The sequence below is a fragment of the Cherax quadricarinatus genome, chromosome 50, assembly GCF_038502225.1.
Source record: "Cherax quadricarinatus isolate ZL_2023a chromosome 50, ASM3850222v1, whole genome shotgun sequence".
Taxonomy (NCBI): domain Eukaryota; kingdom Metazoa; phylum Arthropoda; class Malacostraca; order Decapoda; family Parastacidae; genus Cherax; species Cherax quadricarinatus.
Genome location: NC_091341.1, coordinates 22,927,874 through 22,953,250, shown reverse-complemented (window position 1 = coordinate 22,953,250; position 25,377 = coordinate 22,927,874). Strand labels below are relative to the sequence as shown.

The 25,377-nt window shown below is 43.1% G+C and overlaps 1 protein-coding gene across 14 annotated transcripts in view; it reads left to right on the top strand.

The window, feature by feature from the left end:
• The window catches only part of trio (trio Rho guanine nucleotide exchange factor), an 810,995-nt gene that overhangs the window by 671,638 nt on the left and 113,980 nt on the right, over positions 1–25,377 (top strand). For 11 of the 14 annotated variants that reach the window (XM_070095516.1, XM_070095520.1, XM_070095522.1 and 8 more), the window contains one exon: positions 1,635–1,679. The exons of the other annotated variants lie outside the window; for them this stretch is intronic. In XM_070095516.1, the coding sequence (XP_069951617.1) occupies positions 1,635–1,679 (45 nt within the window). The remainder of the gene's footprint in view (positions 1–1,634; positions 1,680–25,377) is intronic. 14 annotated transcript variants of the gene reach the window in all.

The window sequence follows — 25,377 nt, the reverse complement described above, 5'->3', positions numbered from 1 at the left end:
ACTGTATGTAGGTGTACAACACACAATGTTGAGTACTGTGTGTAGGTGTACAACACACAATGGTGAGTAGTGTATGTAGGTGTACAACACACAATGGTGAGTAGTGTGTGTAGGTGTACAACACACAATGTTGAGTACTGTATGTAGGTGTACAACACACAATGTTGAGTACTGTATGTAGGTGTACAACACACAATGTTGAGTACTGTATGTAGGTGTACAACACACAATGTTGAGTACTGTGTGTAGGTGTACACCACACAATGGTGAGTAGTGTATGTAGGTGTACAACACACAATGGTGAGTAGTGTATGTAGGTGTACAACACACAATGGTGAGTAGTGTATGTAGGTGTACAACACACAATGTTGAGTACTGTGTGTAGGTGTACAACACACAATGGTGAGTAGTGTATGTAGGTGTACAACACACAATGGTGAGTAGTGTATGTAGGTGTACAACACACAATGGTGAGTAGTGTATGTAGGTGTACAACACACAATGGTGAGTAGTGTATGTAGGTGTACAACACACAATGGTGAGTAGTGTATGTAGGTGTACAACACACAATGGTGAGTAGTGTATGTAGGTGTACAACACACAATGGTGAGTAGTGTATGTAGGTGTACAACACACAATGTTGAGTACTGTATGTAGGTGTACAACACACAATGTTGAGTACTGTATGTAGGTGTACAACACACAATGGTGAGTAGTGTATGTAGGTGTACAACACACAATGGTGAGTAGTGTATGTAGGTGTACAACACACAATGGTGAGTAGTGTATGTAGGTGTACACATTGAACCTGACACTCTGAGTTCAAGTGAAACTGGTATAATATCAAACGAAACAGTCAGCATAAAGATCATCAGATACAGTCAATAGAAAGTTCGCAGGTGTAGGTACTACGCCTGGGGCATGTGCAAGTATGGGCAGCCGGGTAAAATAAATGCAGTGTCAAGGTGACCATACAAAGAAATACCGTAGTCTCATAGAGGTATAGGTCTTTCCAAGACTTACAAAGCATGTGTAATGGTTGGATAAGGAACAGTGCCATCTCACACACACACTCTCTTTCTCTCTCTCACTGTCCTTCACTTGCGTTAAGTCACATGAACGTCAAACTGAACGTGGTAAATACAACCATACAGACTGAAGATTTTATTTACCAGGAACTGATAAGGAATGACTGGAATTTATAAGACTATATCAGCGCCCTCATAGCCGTATGGGAGTCTGGGAACAAAACCAGTGGCTGGCGCATCACAGCCATAGATTTGAATGCTAACAAGAAAACACAACATATTGTTTGTGAACATATAAGGTCTTAAACCAAACAACAACAAAAACCGCTTATATGTAGACTCTTCGCGGAGTCAAATGCCATGTCTGTAGCATTCACAGAAACCCATATTAAAGACTAACAACGAAATCTATATACCTAGGAACAGTAATTTAAATTCATCTGAAAAATCAGACTACAAGGGAAGGTTTGGTTACCTCTTGAGGCCTAGGCTTCATGCTAGGCCTAATGGAAGTTTTTAAGCGTTTTCTTCTAATTTATTTCTCCGCTAAACTACCAGATGAATATTTTGCGCATAATTACTTACGTGTTTTTCTTGGTCCCACAGGTGAGCGTGAACCCCGAGTCTTACAATGGTGACACCTGGTCGACGGTAGGTGACTGTGTTCTTCTTTTAGTTTTCATATTATAAATGGTGTACAGTACTCAGAAGTTGATGAAACGCATGTGCAACCCATTAATATTTTTGTCTGCTGCAAAGGCACCTATGTGTGTGTTGCACATATCCTGCACCTGTGTGTGTTGCACATGTTCTACACCTGTGTGTGTTGCATGTCCTGCTCATCAACATATCTTCACTTTACTGGCTTAAGTTAATTTTGTTTCACGATTGCCAACGTCATTTGTTAATGTTGCCAGTAAACTTACACGCACTATTTTCTTTAAGGTAAGTTAGGTGAGCGACTTTGCTGGAGCGAAGGCGCTTCCTCTGATCGGATTTGCTTGGACCACCTCCTCTTTTGTGCAACTTTGCAAGCTCCTGATGTGTTGATTGCAATACGAAAGGCCTAGACCTATCATTCAATTCCCCCGTGGTTGCTTTGCATCTTGTATCGCTATATATATATATATATATATGTGTGTGTGTGTGTGTGTGTGTGTGTGTGTGTATATGCAAATAGGCTCTTTAAAGGAAATGGATATATGTGGCTTGGTGATGTGTGAGCAACACAGCGTACGAGTGTTACTCTTGGTGCCAGAATGGTTTGTCTAAAGTTAGTGGTGTAGGGAAGAACTAGTGTTGGTGGTGGATTTATTGTGGTGCTGCAGAAGTCCATATGTTAATTATAGACTTGAATGAGCCACTTAATTAAGCAACTGTTGACATGATAAGTGTTTATAAATTAGACATATGTGCAACACTTGGGCCTCTTTATTGAGGAAACGTTTCGCCACACAGTGGCTTCATCACTCCATACAAAGAAGAATAGTGAAGATCAAAAGGAGTTTCAGGTAATCAGTCCCTCAGCCTGGAGTCTAATCAACTCCACTCAGGTACACTTAATCTGTTATGTCAGTGTTACACTTCACGGTACCTACATACATGTAACTTATTTCGGGGTCATCATTTCAGTGGCCCCGTCCCAGACCAGGCCTCGTTGATCAATCTGGCTATTGTTTTTACTATATGTGCAGAAGTCTAATGTGGGCCCCACGGCCAAGCTGATCAAAAACTTATTGAGGACCTTAAAAAGTTCCTTCTTGGAAATACTGGGAGTGTGTTGGTAATTCTCCGTACATCTGAAGGGACGGACTTATGAGAATTCTCTTCCCACGTCGTCACTCTGCTCGACGTTCACTAGTTGTATTTTAGACATTTTCAGCTTCCTGTCTTCTTCTTAAACGAATGGATTTACTTGTGAGTTATATATGTTAGTGATTCCAAGGAGTACTGTATGTTTCCCAGGCCTCGGTCTCAGAAGACCAGGCCTCCTAGATTGGAATGGAAATATTACAGGATTAAAAACTGATAAGATACACATTGGGGAGTAAAAGGTATGTGTATACTTGGTGTAAGTATAAGTTTGTAAGGGTTACCTGTCATCTTACGTGTTCATGGGAGAGAATAGGTCAGTAATCCTACCAGAGTGCAAAAAATTAGTAGGTTTCCATTTGACACTCTCATAATAGAGTGGTACCTCCCTGGATAGTTGCTGTCTACCAACCTATGGACTACTAACAGTAGTACCAAAAGAAAGACAGAGGTCGCTCTGTCCTGACCGACTTCTTTAAAAATTAAGGCATGATTTGCATTATGTCTTTGTAGCCGCTTCTTGTCTTGTTGGTCGCCACACTGAGGTGATACTTGACTCCACTACAAGTTGTCTGTGGATTATTAGACTGTTTTTCACCTTTTGCAGTGAATCTCTCTAGCACCCACCACACCTAACTCTCACTCTCATACATTAAACTGTCACTGGATGTCCAGAGGTATTACTCTTGAAATGTCAAAGGTAAGATGCCGCCTGTTGTAGAAGCCAGGGAGATAGTCTGGACACCTTGCTTGTTGTGTGGGAGCTAGGAAGATAGTCTGGACACCTTGCTTGTTGTGTGGGAGCTAGGAAGATAGTCTGGACACCTTGCTTGTTGTGTGGGAGCTAGGAAGATAGTCTGGACACCTTGCTTGTTGTGTGGGAGCTAGGAAGATAGTCTGGACACCCTGGTTGTTGTATGGGAGCCAGGGAGATAGTTTACACACCCTGGTTGTTGTGTGGGAGCTAGGAAGATAGTCTGGACACCCTGGTTGTTGTATGGGAGCCAGGGAGATAGTTTACACACCCTGGTTGTTGTGTGGGAGCTAGGAAGATAGTCTGGACACCTTGCTTGTGTGGGAGCTAGGAAGATAGTCTGCACACTGCCAACATAGTACACTGTACTCACATGGTGCTATAGAAGCAATGTACCATTGGTTTTCAGAAGCCACTTGGCATTGTTATCTGTTAATGGTTCTGTAAATTATCCCCGCGACCCGATCCCAGATCAGACCTCATTAATTGGAACGGAAACCCAGCTGGAACAAGAACTCTTAAGGAATACCTAAGAGCTCTTAAAAAACACAAAACGTACACTTAGGATACATATAGCAAAGTTAAATGTATCTGAGTGTAAGTTTGTAACACCTATCAAACACTTTCCGCTTTCAAGTGGGATTATAATACTTACGTTGACAGGGTACTAGACAAGTGCTGTTAGGATTTATTAATGTTAGAAGATACGATTTTTATTTTTATTAATGGTGTTAGAGGGATGGGGCCACGTGTGCACCTCATTACAACCGCAAATGTAAGTGCGGTAATTCAGAAAATAATGTATCTCATAATAAAAATATATGTATTTGTTTTTATGAACCGTCAGTTACAAGAGCGAACCAGATACCACCTTGTAAATATATATTTCAATTACGAATATAAAACAGCTTTACCAAAATTTTCATATATGCTGAAAATTAAGTTGTAAAAAAATATTTTGTCACCACTTGTAGGATATATACCATGAGGTGTGATGAATGGTTTGAAAAACCGACAAGTTGAAGATTGAGACACTTATGCAGCATATGGGAATCCAGTGGTGACGTGTACTTAGCTCCAGTGGTGACGTGTACTTAGCTCTGTGAAGACCTGTTTGTGTGCTCTCTGTGAATCTGAACCAGGATGCCCTCTCTTGAGCAACTTTACCAGCAGCTGAGAGAAGAGCTCAGAGTTGCTAAGATTGAGATACGGCGATTAACGGAGGAGAACAAGAGGATTCGTAGTAATCCTCCTGTTGTGAGTCCCCAGGTTAAGAGGGGAGCTTGGTCAGTGGCCGGGCAACATGGAACCAAGCTGAAGATCAAGAAAACGGTTGGAGAGGCAGAAACAACAAGAAACCAGAAGACTATCGTGGAAACTTCCAACCCATTCTCGGTGCTACCCGACGAATGTGAGTGTTCTACTGGGAATGCCACAACGAGCACCAAAGAAGCATTGGCAGACGTGAGTGAGACATCCCTAGAAACCCCAACGAAGACCATCGAGAACGTCTTGACGAATTCTACAAGTGGTGTAATGCTACCTGGCGAATGTGAGTCGACTATTCGGAGCATCACGACGGACGACGCCAAGGAAGGTAAAAACATTGTTGTTGTTGGGGATAGCCAGATTAGGTACATGGATAGGGCATTCTGCTTGAAGGACAGGAGTAGGAGGCAGAGTGTGTGTTTTCCTGGGGCTGGGATGAAGGATATTGTTAGCCGTCTGGATGACATCATGAGAGGTAATGGGAGCAATCCTATTATCTGTCTCAGTGCTGGAGGCAACGATGTTGGCAGACGTAGGAGTGAGGACATGATTAGCAGGTATAGGTCAGCAATAGAGATAATTAGGAGGAAGGGTGGGAAACCTGTCATATGTGGCATTTTGCCAAGGAGAGGAGTTGGAAATGAATGGTTGTCCAGAGCAATTGGTGTCAATTGCTGGCTGGACAAATACTGTAAGGAAAATGCGGTAACATTCATTGACAACTGGGACCTCTTCTATGGCAGAAATGACATGTATGCCAGGGATGGGGTTCACTTATCTAGGTGTGGGGTGGGAGCACTGGCCAACGCAGTGGAGGGAGCTGTTAGGTCTTTAAACTAGGAATAGTTAGTGGTATGGGTTTTTGCGGGAAAATTGAGAAGTCTCAGGGTAGTAATATGAGTACTAGGAGAACTAGTAATAGGCAAAATGAGGTGGATATTGGAAAGCCAGTGGCACTAATTGACAAGGACAGTAATAGGTTTAGTGGAATAACAGAAAGGAGCAGGAAGGGTAAAGAGAAAGGAGGGTCTTCAAGTATTTATTACACAAATAGTCGCAGTGCTAGGAATAAGATGGACGAGTTGAGACTAGTTGCTAGTGCAGGTAACATAGATGTATTTGCCATTACTGAAACGTGGTTTAATTCAAAAAGTCGGGACATGCCTGCAGAATGTCACATTCAGGGTTTTAAATTGTTCCAAGTAGATAGAAGTATCGGGAAGGGGGGTGGGGTGGCATTGTATGTCCGAGATCGCTTGAACTGTTGCATAAAAACGGGTATTAAGTCTGAAGTAACACATACAGAGTCTGTTTGGATAGAATTTTCAGAAGGGCATGAAAATTTAACTTTAGGTGTGATATACCGTCCCCCAAATTTAGATAGGGACCAAGGGAGACTACTATGGGAGGAAATTGTTAGGGCCACAAGGCACGCTAATGTAGTAATTCTAGGAGACTTTAACTTTAGTCATATTGATTGGAATTTCTTGACTGGTAATTTAGAATCATACGAATTCTTAGAAGTAGTTCAGGATTGTTTTTTGAAGCAGTTTGTGACAGAACCTACAAGGGGTAATAACCTGCTTGACTTAGTTCTGGCAAACAATGAATCCCTTGTTAATAATCTAGAAGTTTCAGAGGAACTGGGTGCTAGCGACCACAAATCAATTACATTTAGAATTGAATGGAAGTATGATAGTAGGGATAACTCAGTAACAGTCCCAGATTTTCGCTTAGCAGATTACGATGGGCTCAGAGAACACTTATCATCTGTTGACTGGGGTAACGAAGAGAGCTATCAATATGACAGTTTTCTGAACACAATACATGCTGCTCAAAGAACGTTTATCCCTTATAAAGAAATTAGATCAAATAGAAATGACCCAAAATGGATGAATAATAGGCTGAAATATCTACTAGGGCATAAAGGAATTTATAGGCGTATCAAAAGAGGCGAGGATCATCTTATGAATCAGTATATTGACATTAAGAGGGACATTAAAAAGGGGATAAGAAAAGCTAAAAGGGACTATGAAATTAAAGTTGCTAGGGATTCTAAAACTAACCCAAAAAGTTTTTTCCAGGTATATAGAACAAAAGTCAGAGATAAGATAGGTCCCCTTAAAAATAACTATGGGCATCTTACTGACAAAGAGAATGAAATGTGCTCGATTTTAAATAATTATTTTCTCTCGGTTTTTACACAGGAAGACACTAATAATATTCCGGTAATTAATTTTTATAGTGGGCCAGAAGAAGATAAATTATGTAACATCACAGTCACTAGTGAAATGGTTGTGAAGCAGATAGACCAACTGAAGCAAAATAAGTCACCGGGTCCTGATGAGGTTTTTTCAAGGGTTCTAAAGGAATGCAAAATGGAAGTCTGTGAACCATTAACTAATATTTTTAATTTATCTCTTCAAACAGGTGTAGTGTCTCATATGTGGAAGATGGCTAATGTAATTCCTATTTTTAAAACAGGGGACAAGTCGTTACCGTCAAATTACCGCCCAATAAGCCTGACCTCAATTGTAGGCAAATTACTAGTCAATTATAGCTCAAATTATAAGAAGCCATCTCGATAAGCATAGCTTGATTAATGATACTCAGCATGGATTCACAAGAGGCCGGTCTTGTCTAACTAATTTATTAACTTTCTTCAGTAAAGCTTTTGAGGCTGTTGACCACGATAAAGAATTTGATATTATTTACTTAGATTTTAGTAAGGCATTTGATAGAGTTCCGCACCAAAGACTGTTGAAGAAAGTAGCAGCTCATGGCATTGGGGGAAGAGTGCTCTCGTGGATCGAATCATGGCTCACAGACAGGAAGCAGAGTGTGTCCATAAATGGGGTTAAATCAGAGTGGGGATCAGTAACAAGTGGCGTTCCACAGGGATCAGTCTTGGGCCCGTTGTTGTTTATAATATATATCAATGATCTTGATGAAGGAATTACTAGTGATATGAGCAAATTCGCCGATGACACGAAGATAGGTAGGATAATTGATTCAAACGTAGATGTTAGGGAACTTCAGGAGGATTTAGACAAACTCTACTCTTGGTCAGAAAAGTGGCAGATGCAGTTCAATGTAGATAAATGCAAGGTTCTGAAGCTCGGGAGTGCCCATAACCCTAGCACGTATAAGTTAAATAATGTAGAACTTAGCCATACAGATTGCGAAAAGGACTTGGGGGTTATGGTAAGCAGCAACCTTAAACCAAGACAGCAATGCCTAAGCGTACGTAATAAGGCAAATAGATTACTGGGATTTATATCAAGAAGTGTAAGCAACAGAAGTCCAGAGGTCATACTGCAGCTTTATACATCATTAGTAAGGCCTCACCTAGATTATGCAGCTCAATTCTGGTCTCCATATTACAGAATGGACATAAATTCGTTAGAAAACATTCAGCGTAGGATGACTAAATTAATACATAGCATTAGAAATCTTCCTTATGAAGAAAGATTGAAGACTCTTAAGTTACATTCACTTGTTAGACGAATGCTTTGGTTTAACCACAGGGCTTAGCCCAGTCGAACGCAGAGGCAGGCAAGAGATGTGCAAGCCTACTTGATGTCAATTGTTCCATCATTTCCGTCGGTGGTATCCTTGAGGTTGTCATCTTCCGCCCTGGTTCAGCTCAGAATCATTCGACGATCATGATAAAGGTGGACTCTATTCGCCGGCGAGGCAAGGGTGGTAGTAGGCCAGTAAGGTGAGTAGGTAAGAGGAATATGGTACCTTCTCGAACCAATGGCCTTCACTCAGTTAGTTTGCTATTGCTGTATAAGGTCTGCTTAGCCGTACTGCAGCCAAGGGCTCCGACAAGATGAAGATTAAAATGGTAGTATGGACAATGTTCAGTAAGACACGCTAGTTGACAATGTTGCTCAAGTTATGTCTCCAAACATTGCTCAGCAGGCTTCGTTTGAACATTGCAGGTAGGCAGGAACAAGCAGGACGCAGTCGATGTAATTAAACCATCTATACTTCCAAAGTCGTAGACTGCGGTCAAACTGCTGAGAAACTCATTGCCCAGTTCATCAGAACCATCTGATCGTTAAGGTTTAAAATGTACGAGAGAGGTAGGTAAAAGGTAAGGTAGCGTAATAGTGAAGAGGATGATGAGGCAACCGAGAGGATTGTCCTCCTCAGATTCAACCCTTCCCCTTCCTCATCGAAAAGCTTGTTCAAGGTGCTTTTTCTGTAGCTTAGATGTTACTGGCTGTAGTGTTCCGACAAGATTTAAACATCAAAAATGGTATATAACTGTCCGACAGGTTAAAAAGTCACATATGCAATAGTTAGACAATCTTTATCATCGATTTTAAAGCTTCGCCCATACAGTGTGTTTTTCTTCAGTCGAATACAGAGGTGTTAAGTAAACAGAAGAGAGAACAGTCTGGTCAATCCAGTCCGGGAATGAGGTTGTCAGTCTTTCGGCTCGCAGTTCAGCTTCCACCAAGTTCCAGAATCATCCTGCCCGATCAAGCGACAGTGCCTCAAATTCTACGACTTTAAGGGTGATGGACTGATTACATCGTCTTCACATCTCTTCTGTTCCTGCCTACTTTCTGTATTCGACTGAAGAAGCCTACTGTGTAGGCGAAACGTTTCGGAATAAAGTTGTCTAACTGTTGCATATGTGTCTTACCTAACAACCTGTCGGTATTATATACCATTTTGATGTTCATCTTGTCAGACACTGCAACACGTGGCATCTTGGTACAGAAAACACCTTGAACAAGCTTTTCAAGTGAGAAGGGTTGGATCTGAGAGGGACATGACCTCTCAGTTGCCTCTCACTACTACTATTACTACTACTACTACTACTACTACCCTGCACCTCTCCTTCCGACAGTATTTAAGTCTCCGCACTGTCGCTTGATCTTCAGATAGTTCCTGACTATGGAACTGAACTTCTCCAGGCCGAGGGACTGACAACCTCAAATTCTACGACTTTAAGGGTGATGGACTGATTACATCGTCTTCACATCTCTTCTGTTCCTGCCTACTTTCTGTATTCGACTGAAGAAGCCTACTGTGTAGGCGAAACGTTTCGGAATAAAGTTGTCTAACTGTTGCATATGTGTCTTACCTAACGTCTTGAGGATATCTCTCCAAGAGAGAACCCGCAGTAATGGATTTAAATTAGATAAGTTTAGATTTAGAAAGGACATAGGAAAGTATTGGTTTGGAAATAGGGTAGTTGATGAGTGGAACAGTCTACCTAGTTGGGTTATTGAGGCTAGGACTTTGGGTAGTTTCAAATTTAGGTTGGATAAGTACACGAGTGGGAGGGGTTGGATTTGAGTGGGACTTGCACATCGGAGCTTGTTTCTTGGGTGGCATTGAAAGTTGGGTTGGTCAAATGTTTGTTAGTGGGATGAATTGTGAAGGACCTGCCTAGTATGGGCCAACAGGCCTCCTGCAGTGTTCCTCCTTTCTTATGTTCTTTATTCAGGAAACGTTTCGCCACACAGTGGCTTCATCAGTCCAATACAAAGAGGAAGGCGTAAGGAGAGGAGGAGTATGAGGTAATCAGTCCCTCAGCCTGGAGTCGATGTGTTCAGTCCATCACCATGGAGGTGAAATACACCATGAGGTATATTTCTCTCAGCGAATATACGCTGATAATATACTTCTTATTTTCGGTACTGAAGTGTTCTTGTATGGTGGTGAATAGGTTACCGTGCAGCCTTATAACCCCAGTGTAGTCGATAGTCTTTAAACCTTATTACCCAAGCAGTCATCACTAGTGCAGTTTTCAACACGACGAAGAATATAGCAGAACACTTTATAGAAGCACAGATAAATGTTCCTAACACTTTGATTACAATGATTATCCAACACTTGCTTAAATAACATTACAAGATTGGCCAGTCCCTGAACCCATTATAAGCCTCTGTAATTTCTTCACTCACCCACACCATGGGTGTGTGTGTGTGTAATCTCTTCACTACCACCCACACCATGGGCGTGTGTGTGTGTAATCTCTTCACTACCACCCACACCATGGGCGTGTGTGTGTGTAATCTCTTCACTAACACCCACACAATGGGCGTGTGTGTGTGTAATCTCTTCACTACCACCCACACCATGGGTGTGTAATCTCTTCACTACCACCCACACCATGTGTGTGTAATCTCTTCACTACCACCCACACCATGGGCGTGTGTGTGTGTAATCTCTTCACTAACACCCACACCATGTGTGTGTAATCTCTTCACTACCACCCACACCATGGGCGTGTGTGTGTGTAATCTCTTCACTAACACCCACACCATGGGTGTGTAATCTCTTCACTACCACCCACACCATGTGTGTGTAATCTCTTCACTACCACCCACACCATGGGCGTGTGTGTGTGTAATCTCTTCACTACCACCCACACCATGGGCGTGTGTGTGTGTAATCTCTTCACTACCACCCACACCATGGGCGTGTGTGTGTGTAATCTCTTCACTAACACCCACACAATGGGCGTGTGTGTGTGTAATCTCTTCACTACCACCCACACCATGGGCGTGTGTGTGTGTAATCTCTTCACTACCACCCACACCATGGGCGTGTGTGTGTGTAATCTCTTCACTAACACCCACACCATGGGTGTGTAATCTCTTCACTACCACCCACACCATGGGCGTGTGTGTGTGTGTAATCTCTTCACTAACACCCACACCATGTGTGTGTAATCTCTTCACTACCACCCACACCATGGGCGTGTGTGTGTGTAATCTCTTCACTAACACCCACACCATGGGTGTGTAATCTCTTCACTAACACCCACACCATGGGCGTGTGTGTGTGTGTAATCTCTTCACTAACACCCACACCATGGGTGTGTAATCTCTTCACTAACACCCACACCATGGGTGTGTAATCTCTTCACTACCACCCACACCATGGGCGTGTGTGTGTGTGTAATCTCTTCACTACCACCCACACCATGTGTGTGTAATCTCTTCACTACCACCCACACCATGTGTGTGTAATCTCTTCACTAACACCCACACCATGTGTGTGTAATCTCTTCACTAACACCCACACCATGGGTGTGTGTGTGTGTAATCTCTTCACTACCACCCACACCATGTGTGTGTAATCTCTTCACTACCACCCACACCATGTGTGTGTAATCTCTTCACTACCACCCACACCATGTGTGTGTAATCTCTTCACTACCACCCACACCATGTGTGTGTAATCTCTTCACTAACACCCACACCATGTGTGTGTAATCTCTTCACTAACACCCACACCATGGGTGTGTGTGTGTGTAATCTCTTCACTACCACCCACACCATGTGTGTGTAATCTCTTCACTACCACCCACACCATGTGTGTGTAATCTCTTCACTACCACCCACACCATGTGTGTGTAATCTCTTCACTACCACCCACACCATGTGTGTGTAATCTCTTCACTACCACCCACACCATGTGTGTGTAATCTCTTCACTACCACCCACACCATGTGTGTGTAATCTCTTCACTACCACCCACACCATGTGTGTGTAATCTCTTCACTACCACCCACACCATGGGTATGGGGTATTATCTTCACTGGTATAAACCTTGGTAATAAATACCGACAAGTTGGTTTAGAAAGACACGTAAGCAAACACTATAACATATTTATTAGAAAATGTTTCGGTCCTGGGACCTTGATCAAGGTCCCAGGACCGAAACGTTTTCTAATAAATGTGTTATAGTGTTTGCTTACGTGTCTTTCTAAACCATTATCTTCACTACCACCCACACCATGGGTGTGTAATATCTTCACTACCACCCACACCATGGGTGTGTAATATCTTCACTACCACCCACACCATGGGTATGGGGCTGTAGACCATTTTTTTCCTGTTTTTTTTTATTTATTGTAGTGTAGTGTTAGTGTGGTGGTAACTCACATACAGTTGTGACGTAGCAAGGTATGTCAGTGTCTAGTTTACTGTGTGATGATTATGATCATCTCCAGGCTGCTTAGGTCCAAAATGTTTATACACAAGACAGTATACACATTTACACACACACACTGACGATCTTCGGAGAAGACTGCTACTGTCTTATGTAGATCATTGGTCCAGACGTGAACACACACGGGCAGGCTTGTCAACTGGTTCACTACACGTCCACTCTTAAAGACACTGTTACCGTCTTAGATATTAGCTTTTGTAAGGTGTTAAATAAAGTTAGATCTTGTTAAGAAATTAGCAGATTCTGAATAAATAGTAACTACGGTATTTTTTTGTATTGATATATGTATTTGTAAATACAGCAAGTACAAGTATCAAAAATAATTAAATAGATATACACAGCTTTAATTTATTTACAAATACAAATAAAATATAAATATAAGTCTTTGTTTGCAAACACGACAGATGTGTATTTGTGGTCATCTGTGAGTGGTAATGTAGAGGTCTGCGCACATCCTGTACTGGGCAAGCAAGCAAACACGAATATGGCGTCATAGGGAGGTATTTCCCTGCTCTTATAGGTCACACTCCAGCGGGAATAAATGTTAAATATAAACAGGAAGTATTGATAAAGGGCAGGATGCCGTATAGTATGAGAAGTATTTTTTTTCCCCGTGTGTGTGTGTGTGTGTGTGTGTGTGTGTGTGTGTGTGTGTGTGATAAGTGCAACTGCCACACCGAGGGTGACAATACTGTGGTGTTGCCAGCCAGTAGATGAAGTAAGAGCAACCTTGGCAAAGGTGGGTGTGATAGGTTGTGTCTGCGCTCAACACCACTGTGTCAACATTGTTCACGATGTTTAGGGCGGTGGTGGCCAGGGTTGCTGCAGGTGTAAACATGGAGACACCTTGCTTCTTGTGTTTAATAGTTGGGTCAGCACCTCTTCCGTGCTCCCTCATCGCCGCCTCACTTCTATGCAGTGTCACGTACACTTTGAAAGTTGCTTCAGTTACATGTGTTGCAGTTAGAAGTGTTGTTGTGGTATCCCCAGTTTTCTTCTCTCTCATCCATTAACTTTCCATATCAGTGGTTACTCATGTAAGTTCTCATCTCTCCATCACATTCACTAACATTCCTTCTCATTGGTAACTTACGTGTAAATGTTTACTGCTAGAAACTCTAACCAGTTATTTAAGACCACACATACTCCAGCTATTGGAACATTGAATGTTGAAATATCTCGATACACCATTTAGTGACCTATTCATCCAGTTAAACAGTGTTCTACACTAAACAGTTTCAGTATGTGTCATTTAAGGCATATTTTACAAATTTATGACGAAAGGAATTGCAGTAGGCTTATTGTGCCATCTTGTTTATGTCCAACCATGATCACTGGTGTTATTTATTGAATCTGTGCTTGATGAAGCAACAGCCTGGTTGATCAGGCAAGCCTGGCTAAGGACCGAATTGCAGGAGTACGAAACTCTCGAAATTCGTCAAAGGCTTATCAAAGGTATGTCCAGTGATCTTGACTTAGATGTAGAGATGTTGTCAGGAGACAAGCAGGTGTGTTGTGTTGCGGCTGTTCTGCACAGTGTTGCACTCTTGATACATCATAAAGGTGACAATGTTACAGCTGCCCTGCACTGTGTCACACTCTTGATACATCATATAGGTGACAATGTTACAGCTGCCCTGCACTGTGCCACACTCTTGATACATCATATAGGTGACAATGTTACAGCTGCCCTGCACTGTGTCGCACTCTTGATACATCATATAGGTGACAATGTTACAGCTGTCTTGCACTGTGTCACACTCTTGATACATCATATAGGTGACAATGTTACAGCTGTCCTGCACTGTCACACTCTTGATACATCATATAGGTGACAATGTTACAGCTGCCCTGCACTGTGCCACACTCTTGATACATCATAAAGGTGACAATGTTACAGCTGCCCTGCACTGTGTCGCACTCTTGATACATCATATAGGTGACAATGTTACAGCTGTCTTGCACTGTGTCACACTCTTGATACATCATATAGGTGACAATGTTACAGCTGTCCTGCACTGTGTCACACTCTTGATACATCATATAGGTGACAATGTTACAGCTGCCCTGCACTGTCACATTCGTTGCTGTCTCCACATAGCCTCCTTCACTCCTCGTTGCTCCTTCATTCCACTCATTACAATGATCAAATGAACATAAACCAGTAGGTGAACCTAATTAAGAAGATGGTAGAAAATATCAGACAAAGAATTGTGGTTGATTATAATAAGAAAAATATGTTTAACGTCATGTAGAATTCAAGAAGGGTTCTGATGTCACGTTTCACTGAAGACTAGGGAATTGTAACCTAATTGTGTGTAATAATAGACTTGAGGCAGCTGTGTGACGGTTGATTGTAAAGAAGTATGGAAGTAGCAGTGATGCGATACTGAAACAGCAGTGTTGTGACACTGAAATAGCAGTGATGTGACACTGAAGTAGCAGTGTTGTGACACTGAAACAGCAGTGAAGTATTGTGTACAGCGTGTTTGGTGTATTTTTATGTTTAAGTACTAACAAGCGAGAGTGAGACATGTTACCTCCTTCGTCTCGAAGATCAGTTGGCCATTGTCTGATCCTATAGTAATCCTACTGCAAAACCTGCCTGTGGTAGTCTCCATTGTCTGATCCTATAGTAATCCTACTGCAAAACCTGCCTGTGGTAGTCTCCATTGTCTGATCCTATAGTAATCCTACTGCAAAACCTACCTGTCGTAGTCTCCATTGTCTGATCCTATAGTAATCCTACTGCAGAACCTACCTGTAGTAGTCTCCATTGTCTGATCCTATAGTAATCCTACTGCAAAACCTGCCTGTGGTAGTCTCCATTGTCTGATCCTATAGTAATCCTACTGCAAAACCTACCTGTCGTAGTCTCCATTGTCTGATCCTATAGTAATCCTACTGCAGAACCTACCTGTAGTAGTCTCCATTGTCTGATCCTATAGTAATCCTACTGCAAAACCTGCCTGTGGTAGTCTCCATTGTCTGATCCTATAGTAATCCTACTGCAAAACCTGCCTGTGGTAGTCTCCATTGTCTGATCCTATAGTAATCCTACTGCAAAACCTACCAGTCGTAGTCTCCATTGTCTGATCCTATAGTAATCCTACTGCAAAACCTACCAGTCGTAGTCTCCATTGTCTGATCCTATAGTAATCCTACTGCAAAACCTTCCTGTCGTAGTCTCCATTGTCTGATCCTATAGTAATCCTACTGCAAAACCTACCAGTCGTAGTCTCCATTGTCTGATCCTATAGTAATCCTACTGCAAAACCTTCCTGTCGTAGTCTCCATTGTCTGATCCTATAGTAATCCTACTGCAAAACCTACCAGTCGTAGTCTCCATTGTCTGATCCTATAGTAATCCTACTGCAAAACCTACCAGTCGTAGTCTCCATTGTCTGATCCTATAGTAATCCTACTGCAAAACCTACCTGTCGTAGTCTCCATTGTCTGATCCTATAGTAATCCTACTGCAAAACCTACCTGTGGTAGTCTCCATTGTCTGATCCTATAGTAATCCTACTGCAAAACCTACCTGTCGTAGTCTCCATTGTCTGATCCTATAGTAATCCTACTGCAAAACCTACCTGTCGTAGTCTCCATTGTCTGATCCTATAGTAATCCTACTGCAGAACCTACCTGTAGTAGTCTCCATTGTCTGATCCTATAGTAATCCTACTGCAAAACCTGCCTGTCGTAGTCTCCATTGTCTGATCCTATAGTAATCCTACTGCAAAACCTACCAGTCGTAGTCTCCATTGTCTGATCCTATAGTAATCCTACTGCAGAACCTACCTGTAGTAGTCTCCATTGTCTGATCCTATAGTAATCCTACTGCAAAACCTGCCTGTAGTAGTCTCCATTGTCTGATCCTATAGTAATCCTACTGCAGAACCTACCTGTCGTAGTCTCCATTGTCTGATCCTATAGTAATCCTACTGCAAAACCTGCCTGTGGTAGTCTCCATTGTCTGATCCTATAGTAATCCTACTGCAAAACCTGCCTGTGGTAGTCTTCATCTAATCCTACAATAGAGGTGCACTGAGCTGCACCATGATATTGAGTGTTGACTAGCCATGGCTGCAGTCTGCCCTGCATACTCAATACAACGGTATAATGCATGTGTCACCAGAGGCGTGCATCACTAACGGCTTTTCATACAAGGCTAGCGAACCTAGGACCAGCCAGTAGTGCGGATTATTTGTGTATTGTGTGCTAGTCTAAGCCATGTCGTTTAGGGATGCGTATCGCAAGTCAGGTCACCGTAGAGTATGTAGCCCCAGCGTGGAGCCCACACCTGATCAAACATCCAAAACGTAGATAAAAGCCAAAAGTTTACGATTAGAACTGAGCGAAGGGGCCTGGCATTTGGAGATAGGCCAAGGATTATTAAGTACAAGATACTCAGAGGCATTGACAAGGTGAACACCGATTTTTTTTTTTCTTTTGGAAAGGGAGGACCGAAGCCAGGAGGACATTGATGTATATTTTAAGCTGAGAATGCGCCATATAGACAACAGGAAATAATACTTATTAATGGTGAAGGCAGACTCGTTCAGTAGTACCACATATGGTACGGTATAGTTAAAGAGGCTAGGTACTTATAAAGTAGTTGAATACTGATAGAGGCGAGGGCAGCAACTCTCAACAACTGAGTACTAGAAAAGTACAATTAGGCGAGTACTGGACGATGACAACTATGTCATTATTAAAAGAGTACAATTAGACAAGTACTACTAGGTGAATACTATGTAAGTATGTATACTTAAGGTTCGTCAGGAAATAGGACAAGTGTTTCCTGACGCGGTTCTTACTCGTATGATGACCCGCCGTTGGAGCTTTTGATCATCTGACCGAGGCCTTCCGCTGGCTTACCGGTCCACCCCTTTACAAATTATGGTTATAGTTATAACCAGTTTTACATAAGTACACTACTGGAACGAATGTAGTCTTCAAGAGGACACTGGACAAGTATCTTCACCAGGTGCCAGACCAACCAGGCTGTGATGAATATGTGGGGCTGCGAGCCACTAGCAGCAACACCCTGGTTGACCAGGCTAGCACCAGATGAGCCTGGCTCATGGCCGGGCTCCAGGAGTACTCTCTCGAAACTCGTCAAAGATATATCAGCGATGTACAGGTATACGTGTGGCCGTCATGTGTGACATCAGTTGTACCCATAACAACACTAGCAGGTAACTTAATCTTATCATGGATGTATTGTCAAGTGGAAGTGTGTGTGTGTAATGTGCTTGATATGCAGGAAGGTGGGAAGGATGACGTATAGCTAGTATGCATGGTGTAACACCAGGTAATGTTGGCTGCTACCTCGTCTCATGGCTTGGCTTCAGTATCTCTGTGTTGGCTTCAGTGTGTGTGTTTGGCTTCAGTGTGCTAGCGTGGTCTCGGTCCTCAACACTGTACTGGTTGCTGTTCATCACTTGCCTCTAGCAGCCATTGTGGTGCGCACTGTCATTTGAGGAATAGATTAGTTGCATAATAGATCGGTTGTAGAATACATCGGTTGTAAAATTGATCATCTCAAACTTGGCGTGTTGTCAGCACTTGCAAGAGTTTAGCTGACTAGGGTGTCAGACAGGAGGGCTGACACCCGGCCGTAGGGTCGATGACCACTCTGATCTTCAACAACAGTGTAAAAGGTACGACAAGGAAAACATCAGTTAAGATTCCTACATTTTCCATAAGTAAAACTGTTAAGTTAGACCAGTTTTAAATTTAGCACCAAAATTAACCAAGAAACCCAGCTTAGTCGTCCTGAATTGTACGTAGTATAAAATAACCTAATTTAGTTAATTTAACTAAGAATTTGCATAAATTTATCTAGCTGCTTTCCTGGGGTTGGGTGGAATGTGGGAGATTCTGCTGGCAAACCAGAGGAAGTTAGTCGAATAGAGGTGTGTGAGGGAGAGAGAGTAGTGTTATGGTTACTTTAAAGTGATGTGCGAGATGCCATGTTGCTGTTGTCAAGGTATACTGTAAGGTAACATGAGAGGTCATGCAGGTGTGGGAGGTCACTTATAAGAGAAGGTGCGTAGCGACGGTCTTGCAGTGAGTGCTGTAGTGGTGGGTGAAATAGTCTAGAGTACCGGTGCCAAGGTTAGTATGCCCCCCTCCCCCCTTCCCCGTGGCACTGAAGATGACATTGTCTGACTCCTCTGACTCGCCTCGGACTCCCTACCCCGCCTGTTAAGTATTTCTTGATCCACTCTAGTACTTTCCCTGTTGTTTCTGCATTCTCCTTCAGCTTTTGTGCCAGTCTCTTTTGTGGTACTGTATTGAACGCCTTCCTACAGTCCAAAGATATTCAGTTCACCCATCTCCGCTTGCCTAACTTAATGTACCTTTTCATACACCTAGAATAGATTTGTGAGACAGATTTACCATCTCAAAAGCTGTGCTGTTGGTATGAATCCTCTCTTTTCCAAGTACTCCGACACTCTTCTGATAATGTTCTCCATACCCTCACATATTATGCATGTCAGTAACATTGAACTGTAGTTTAACGCCACCTGTCTGTCCCCTTTTATAAATATCGGGATCACATTTGCTGTTTTCCAGAAGTCTGGCAGCTGCCCTGGCTCAGTTGACTTACTGAAGATCGTGACTAGTGGTCCACAGAGTTCCTCTGCTCCCTCTTACAACCCATGGGGAGATATCTGGCTCCATTGCTTTTGAGGTATTTAGTGTCCAATGCTCGTTGGTGCACTCTTCCTCTTTGATTCTCTGGTAATGTTTCTGATTCCACCTAAAAATCTCCCTAAATCTTCTGTACATTTACTCACACCCTTCTTCATCCTTATTACCTGGTTTTCCATGGTTGTCTTATGTTATTTTCATATTGTCATTAGGCCAATGTGTGTGTGTACTCACCTATTTGTGGTTGCAGGGGTTGAGTTACAGCTCCTGGCTTCGCTTGTCGCTACTAAGCCCACTCTCTCCCTGCTCCATGAGCTCTATCATATCTCTTCTTAAAGCTGTGTATGGATCCTGTCTCCACTACATCACTCCCCAAATTGTTCCACTTCCTGACAACTCTGAAGAAATGCTACCTAACATCCTTGTAACTCATCAGAGTCCCATCTGAAACATTCTGTCTGTATCCACTTTGTCAATTCCTCTCAGTATTTTACGTCATTATCATATCCCCCCTTATCCCTCTTGTCCTTCAGTGTCGTCAGGTTGAGTTCCCTGAACCTTTCATCGTAGGACATACCTCTCAGCTCCTGGACCTTGTTGCAAACCTTTGCACTTTCTCTAATTTCTTGACGTGCTTGACCAGGTGTGGGTTCCATACTGGTGCTGCATACTCCAACGTGGACCTGACGTACACGGTGTACAATGTCTTCAATCCTTAATCAGGTATCGAAATGCTATTCCTAGGTTTGCTAGGCGCCCATGTGCTGCAGCAGTTCGTTGATGAGCGCCTCAGGAGATGTGCTCGGTATTATATTCACCCAAGATCCTTTTCCTTGAGTGTGTTTGTAGCCTTTGGCCCCTAGCCTGTACTCCGTCTGCGGTCTTCTTTGGTTTTCCCCAATCTTCGTGACTTTCCACTTGGTGGGGTTAAACTCCAGGAGTCAGATGCTGGACCAGGCTTGCAGCCTGTCCAGATCCCTTTGTAATCCTACCTGATCCTCGTCCGTTTGAATTTTTCGCATTAGCTTCACAACGTCTGCAAAGAAGGACACCTCTGAATATCCCTTCCGTCATGTCATTCACATATACCAGAAACAGCACCGGCCGTAGGACTGACCCCTGTGGAACCCCGCTTGTCACAGGCACCCACTCCGACACCTCGTCACGTACCATCACTCGTTGTTTCCTTCCTTTCAAGTATTCTCTGATCCAGTGCAGTGCCTTTCCTGTTATTCCAACCTGCTCCTCTAGCTTTTGCACTAATCTCTTGTGTGGAACTATGTCGAAAGCCTTCTTACAGTCCAAGAAAATGCAGTCTACCCATTCCCCTCTCTCTCCTGTCTTACTTCTGTCATCTTGTCATAAAACTCCAGTAGTTTTGTGACACAGGATTTCCCTTCCCTGAAACCCTTCTGGTTATCGTGTGTAAGTTCATTTCTTTCTAGGTGCTCCGCTACTCTCCTCCTGATAGCTTCTCCATGACTTAGCATACTATACATGTCAGTGACACTGGTCTGTCCCCTTAAAAATTGTTACTACATTTGCTGTTTCCACACCTTGGGTAGTTTCCCTGTTTCGATAGTGTGTGTGTGTGTGTGTACTCACCTAGTTGTGGTTGCAGGGGTCGATTCATAGCTCCTGGCCCCGCCTCTTCACTGGCCGCTACTGGGTCACTCTCCCTGCACCAGGAGCTTTATCATATCTCTGCTTAAAGCTGTGAATGGATCCTGCTTCCACTACATCGCTGTATGTGTGTCTACTCACCTAATTGTGGTTGCAGGGGTCGAGACTCGGCTCCTGCCCCGCCTCTTCACTGATCGCTACTAGGTCCTCTCTCTCTGCTCCCTGAGCTTTGTCATACCTCGCCTTAAAGCTATGTATGGTTCCTGCCTCCACTGCGTCACTTGCTAGGCTATTCCACTTCCTGACGACTCTTTGAAGAAATACTTCCTAACATCCCTGTGACTCGTCTGAGTCTACAGCTTTCAATTGTGACCCCTTGTTTCTGTGTCCCCTCTCTGGAACATCCTGTCTCTGTCCACCTTATCTATTCCACGCAGTATCTTGTCTCCCCTGACCCTTCTGTCCTCCAGTGTCGTCAGTCCTATTTCCCTCAACCTTTCATCGTAGGACATTTCCCTGAGCTCTGGAACTAGCCTTATTGCAAACCTTTGTACTTTCTCTAACTTCTTGACGTGCTTGACCAGGTGCGGGTTCCAAACTGGTGCTGCATACTCCAGTATGGGCCTGACGTACACAGTGTACAGTGTCTTGAACGATTCCTTACTAAGGTATCGGAACGCTATTCTCAGGTTTGCCAGGCGCCCATGTGCCGCAGCAGTTATCTGGTTGATGTGTGCCTCCGGAGACGTGCTCGGTGTTATGGACACCCCAGGATCTTTATCCTTGAGTGAGGTTTGCAGTCTTTGTCCACCTAGCCTATACTCTGTCTGCGGTCTTATTTGAATTTCCGCAATCTTCATGACTTTGCATTTGGCAGGGTTGAATTCGAGAAGCCAGTTTCTGGACCACGTGTCCAGTCTGTCCAGGTCTCTTTGTAGTCTTTGTGTGTGTGTGTATTACCAGCTGTCAAAGGCACCTGTCGATAGACACTTGGCCTATTGTGAGAAGTTTGTGTGTGTGTGTGTGTGTGTGTGTGTGTGTGTGTGTGTGTGTGTCATGAAAGTATGACGACAGTAATTTCCTGTGGTCATTTCCGTTTGTTTATTAATAGATACGCTGAGAGTTGAACAAAAGTCACTTCCCAGTAAATAATGGTGAGATTAACATTACCACGAATCCGCATGTGTGCCCAGTCATGTGTTATTCACTTGTGATCACTTCAGCTGCTAGTGTCTGCAGCCAGCAAACCTTCTTGAAAATAGGTTGGAGAGATATACGAGTGGTAGTGGTTAGGTATGAGGACACCTTCCCCAACATGGATCTGTATGCCTACTGCAACTCCTATGTGTTGAAGTTCACTTGTGAACATATATGGTTCCTGGAGAAGGTGTTGAGACTCACGATTCTTGTATAAACTGTGTACTTGCCTTGCTAAGAGGTGATCAGTATGGTGCAATAGCACACAAAATGTGTCCTAAAGGGATAACTGGCAAAGTGAGCAGACAGATCATCAACCTTCTAACCAATCGAACACAGAGTTGTGGTAAACAAAAGTTAAATTGGAAGCTGCCATAGTGAAGAGCTCTGTTTCACAAGGCAGAGTATTCGTCTCCATCCTGTTCATCATCCTTATATCTGACAGAGATGTAAACCATAGCACCGTATCATCTTTTGCAGACGATACAAGGATCTGCATGAGAGTGTCATCCATTGAGGACACGGCAAATATCCAAGAAGATATAAACCAAGTTTTCCAATGGGCAACAGAGAACAATATGATGTTCAATGAAGACAAATTCCAACCACTCCGTTATGGAAAACTGGAGGAATTAATAACTAGGACTGAGTATACTACAAACTCTAATCACACAATAGAGCGGAAAAGTAATGTGAAAGACCTGGGTGTGGTAATGTCTGAGGATCTCACCTTTAAGGACCACAACAGTGCCACTATAACATCTGCGAGGAAAATGATAGGATGGATAATGAGAACATTCAAGACAAGAGATGCCAAGCTAATGATGACCCTTTTTAAATCACTTGTTCTCTCTAGGCTGGAATACTGCTGTACTTTAACATCTCCATTCAAGGCAGGTGAAATTGTAGATCTAGAGAGTGTACAGAGAACCTTTACTGCACATGTAAGTTCCGTCAAACACCTTAACTACTGGGAACGCTTGGAAGCACTTGTACTCACTGGAGCGCAGGCGAGTGGGATATATCCATAATCCATAATCTACACCTGGAAGATCCTAGAGGGACTGGTCCCAAATCTACACAGAAATCACTTCTTACGAAAGCAAAAGACTTGGCAGACGATGCAACATACCCCCAATGAAAAGTAGGGGCGCCATTAGTACACTAAGAGAAAACACAATAAGTGTCCGGGGCCCAAGACTGTTCAATATCCTCTCACCAGCCATAAGGGAAATTACCAATAGACCCCTGGTTGTCTTCAAGAGGGAGTTGAACAGATACCTAAAGTCAGTGTCGGATCAACCGGGCTGTGGTTTGTACGTTGGACTACGTGCAGCCAGCAGTAACAGCCTAGTTGATCAGGCCCTGATCCACCGGGAGGCCTGGTCATGGACCGGGCAGCGGGGGCGTTGATCCCCGGAATATCTTCCAGGTAGACTGTCTTTAACTAAGACTTCTTCAAAAACTCCCGGCCAATATCCCATATTAAAAACCTAAGTTATCTAAAAAATCAAGAGAATATTGGTGGTGCATTAACTCCAAAGGTCGCAGAGAACTTTTACCACCACGAGCAGGTTTTAGCACGGTTTTCTAATATTTTTTAATTTAATGGGTAAGTTACTTAATGAGAGTTACTTCTAGAGTGCCAGTGATAGTGTGTATAAGTATATATACGTGGTGTTACGTGTGTATACCTTTTAATTGACCAGGTTGTTGAGTAACCTCATAGTTTCACATGTGTGAATATGGCAGTTTGCACCCATTAACACCTTAACAACACCATCACCATCATTCAGTACCACTGCTGCACCTACTAACACCTTACAAACGCCATCACCATCATGCAGTACCACTGATGCACCCACTAGCACCTTACAAACACCATCACCATTATGCAGTACCACTGCTGCACCTACTAACACCTTACAAACGCCATCACCATCATGCAGTACCACTGATGCACCTACTAGCACCTTACAAACACCATTACCATCATCCAGTACCACTGATGCACCCGCTAACACCTTACAAACACCATCACCATCATCCAATACCACTGCCACATGAGTCAACTGTCAGTACTCTAGCAGCAAGAGTAAACACCAGCAGTAAACAAACACTCATGGATGTCAAACAAACATTAACAACTTTCCCAGGGCACTGTTGGTTCTCAGGAGGCTTAACACTCACGGAGGACACCGTTACTGCTATTGTTACCAGTGCTGAGGCTGCTGCTGAAAATGCTGCTCTTGTTGCTGAAGATGTTTCTGCTCTTGTTGCTGCTGTTGCTCTTGTATACTATGCTCTCGTGTTTGCAACCTTGAAAACTGCCTCTGCATCTCTTATCTTGAGGGGCTCTTAATCTAAGCAAGTGTAGCTAACCCCCCTCCCTTTCCTGGAAAACACTTATCTACTCCACTTCCCAGGCGCTGTGTGACCCCTACATGTTAAGCGCTTCTGTTTGTATATAATAATTCACTACAGTCACTAGGAAAACTTGTGTTTCCCTCTATCTAACAAGCCTAGCCTCCTCTACCTCAGTGACCCCACAAAGGTATCCCGGTATCCCACTACCTCAGCCCCCTCTACCTTAGCGCATGCAAAAAGTATAGTACAGCGTGCAACCTAAGTTTCTAATACAGTTCAGTGTATACATTGAAGATGTGAAGCCAGTCGAGTGAAACATTCACGAGTTATCACATGGAAACCAATTACCAAGTTTCTTCACTAAGCATCAGACATTAGCAGCTACACAGCCCAACACCATCACAATCTTCCACTAAAATACACACATCACCTTTGAAAGTTTAAAACCAGTCAGAAAAGCCATTCTCTGGTCATTGCACAGAGTGATATCCTGAAATGCACCAGCACTAAGTCGCTTGGGAATTGTATACTCGAATTATTGGCATTGAAGGTTTGAAGTCAGTTAGTCTGGGTATTCGCTAATTATTCCACGAAAGTTTTTTTAATTTTCCTAAAATCTTTAATAAAACTGGCAAATTGACACACATCTGGAAATCAATCCAAGCCTTTCTCTTAAAT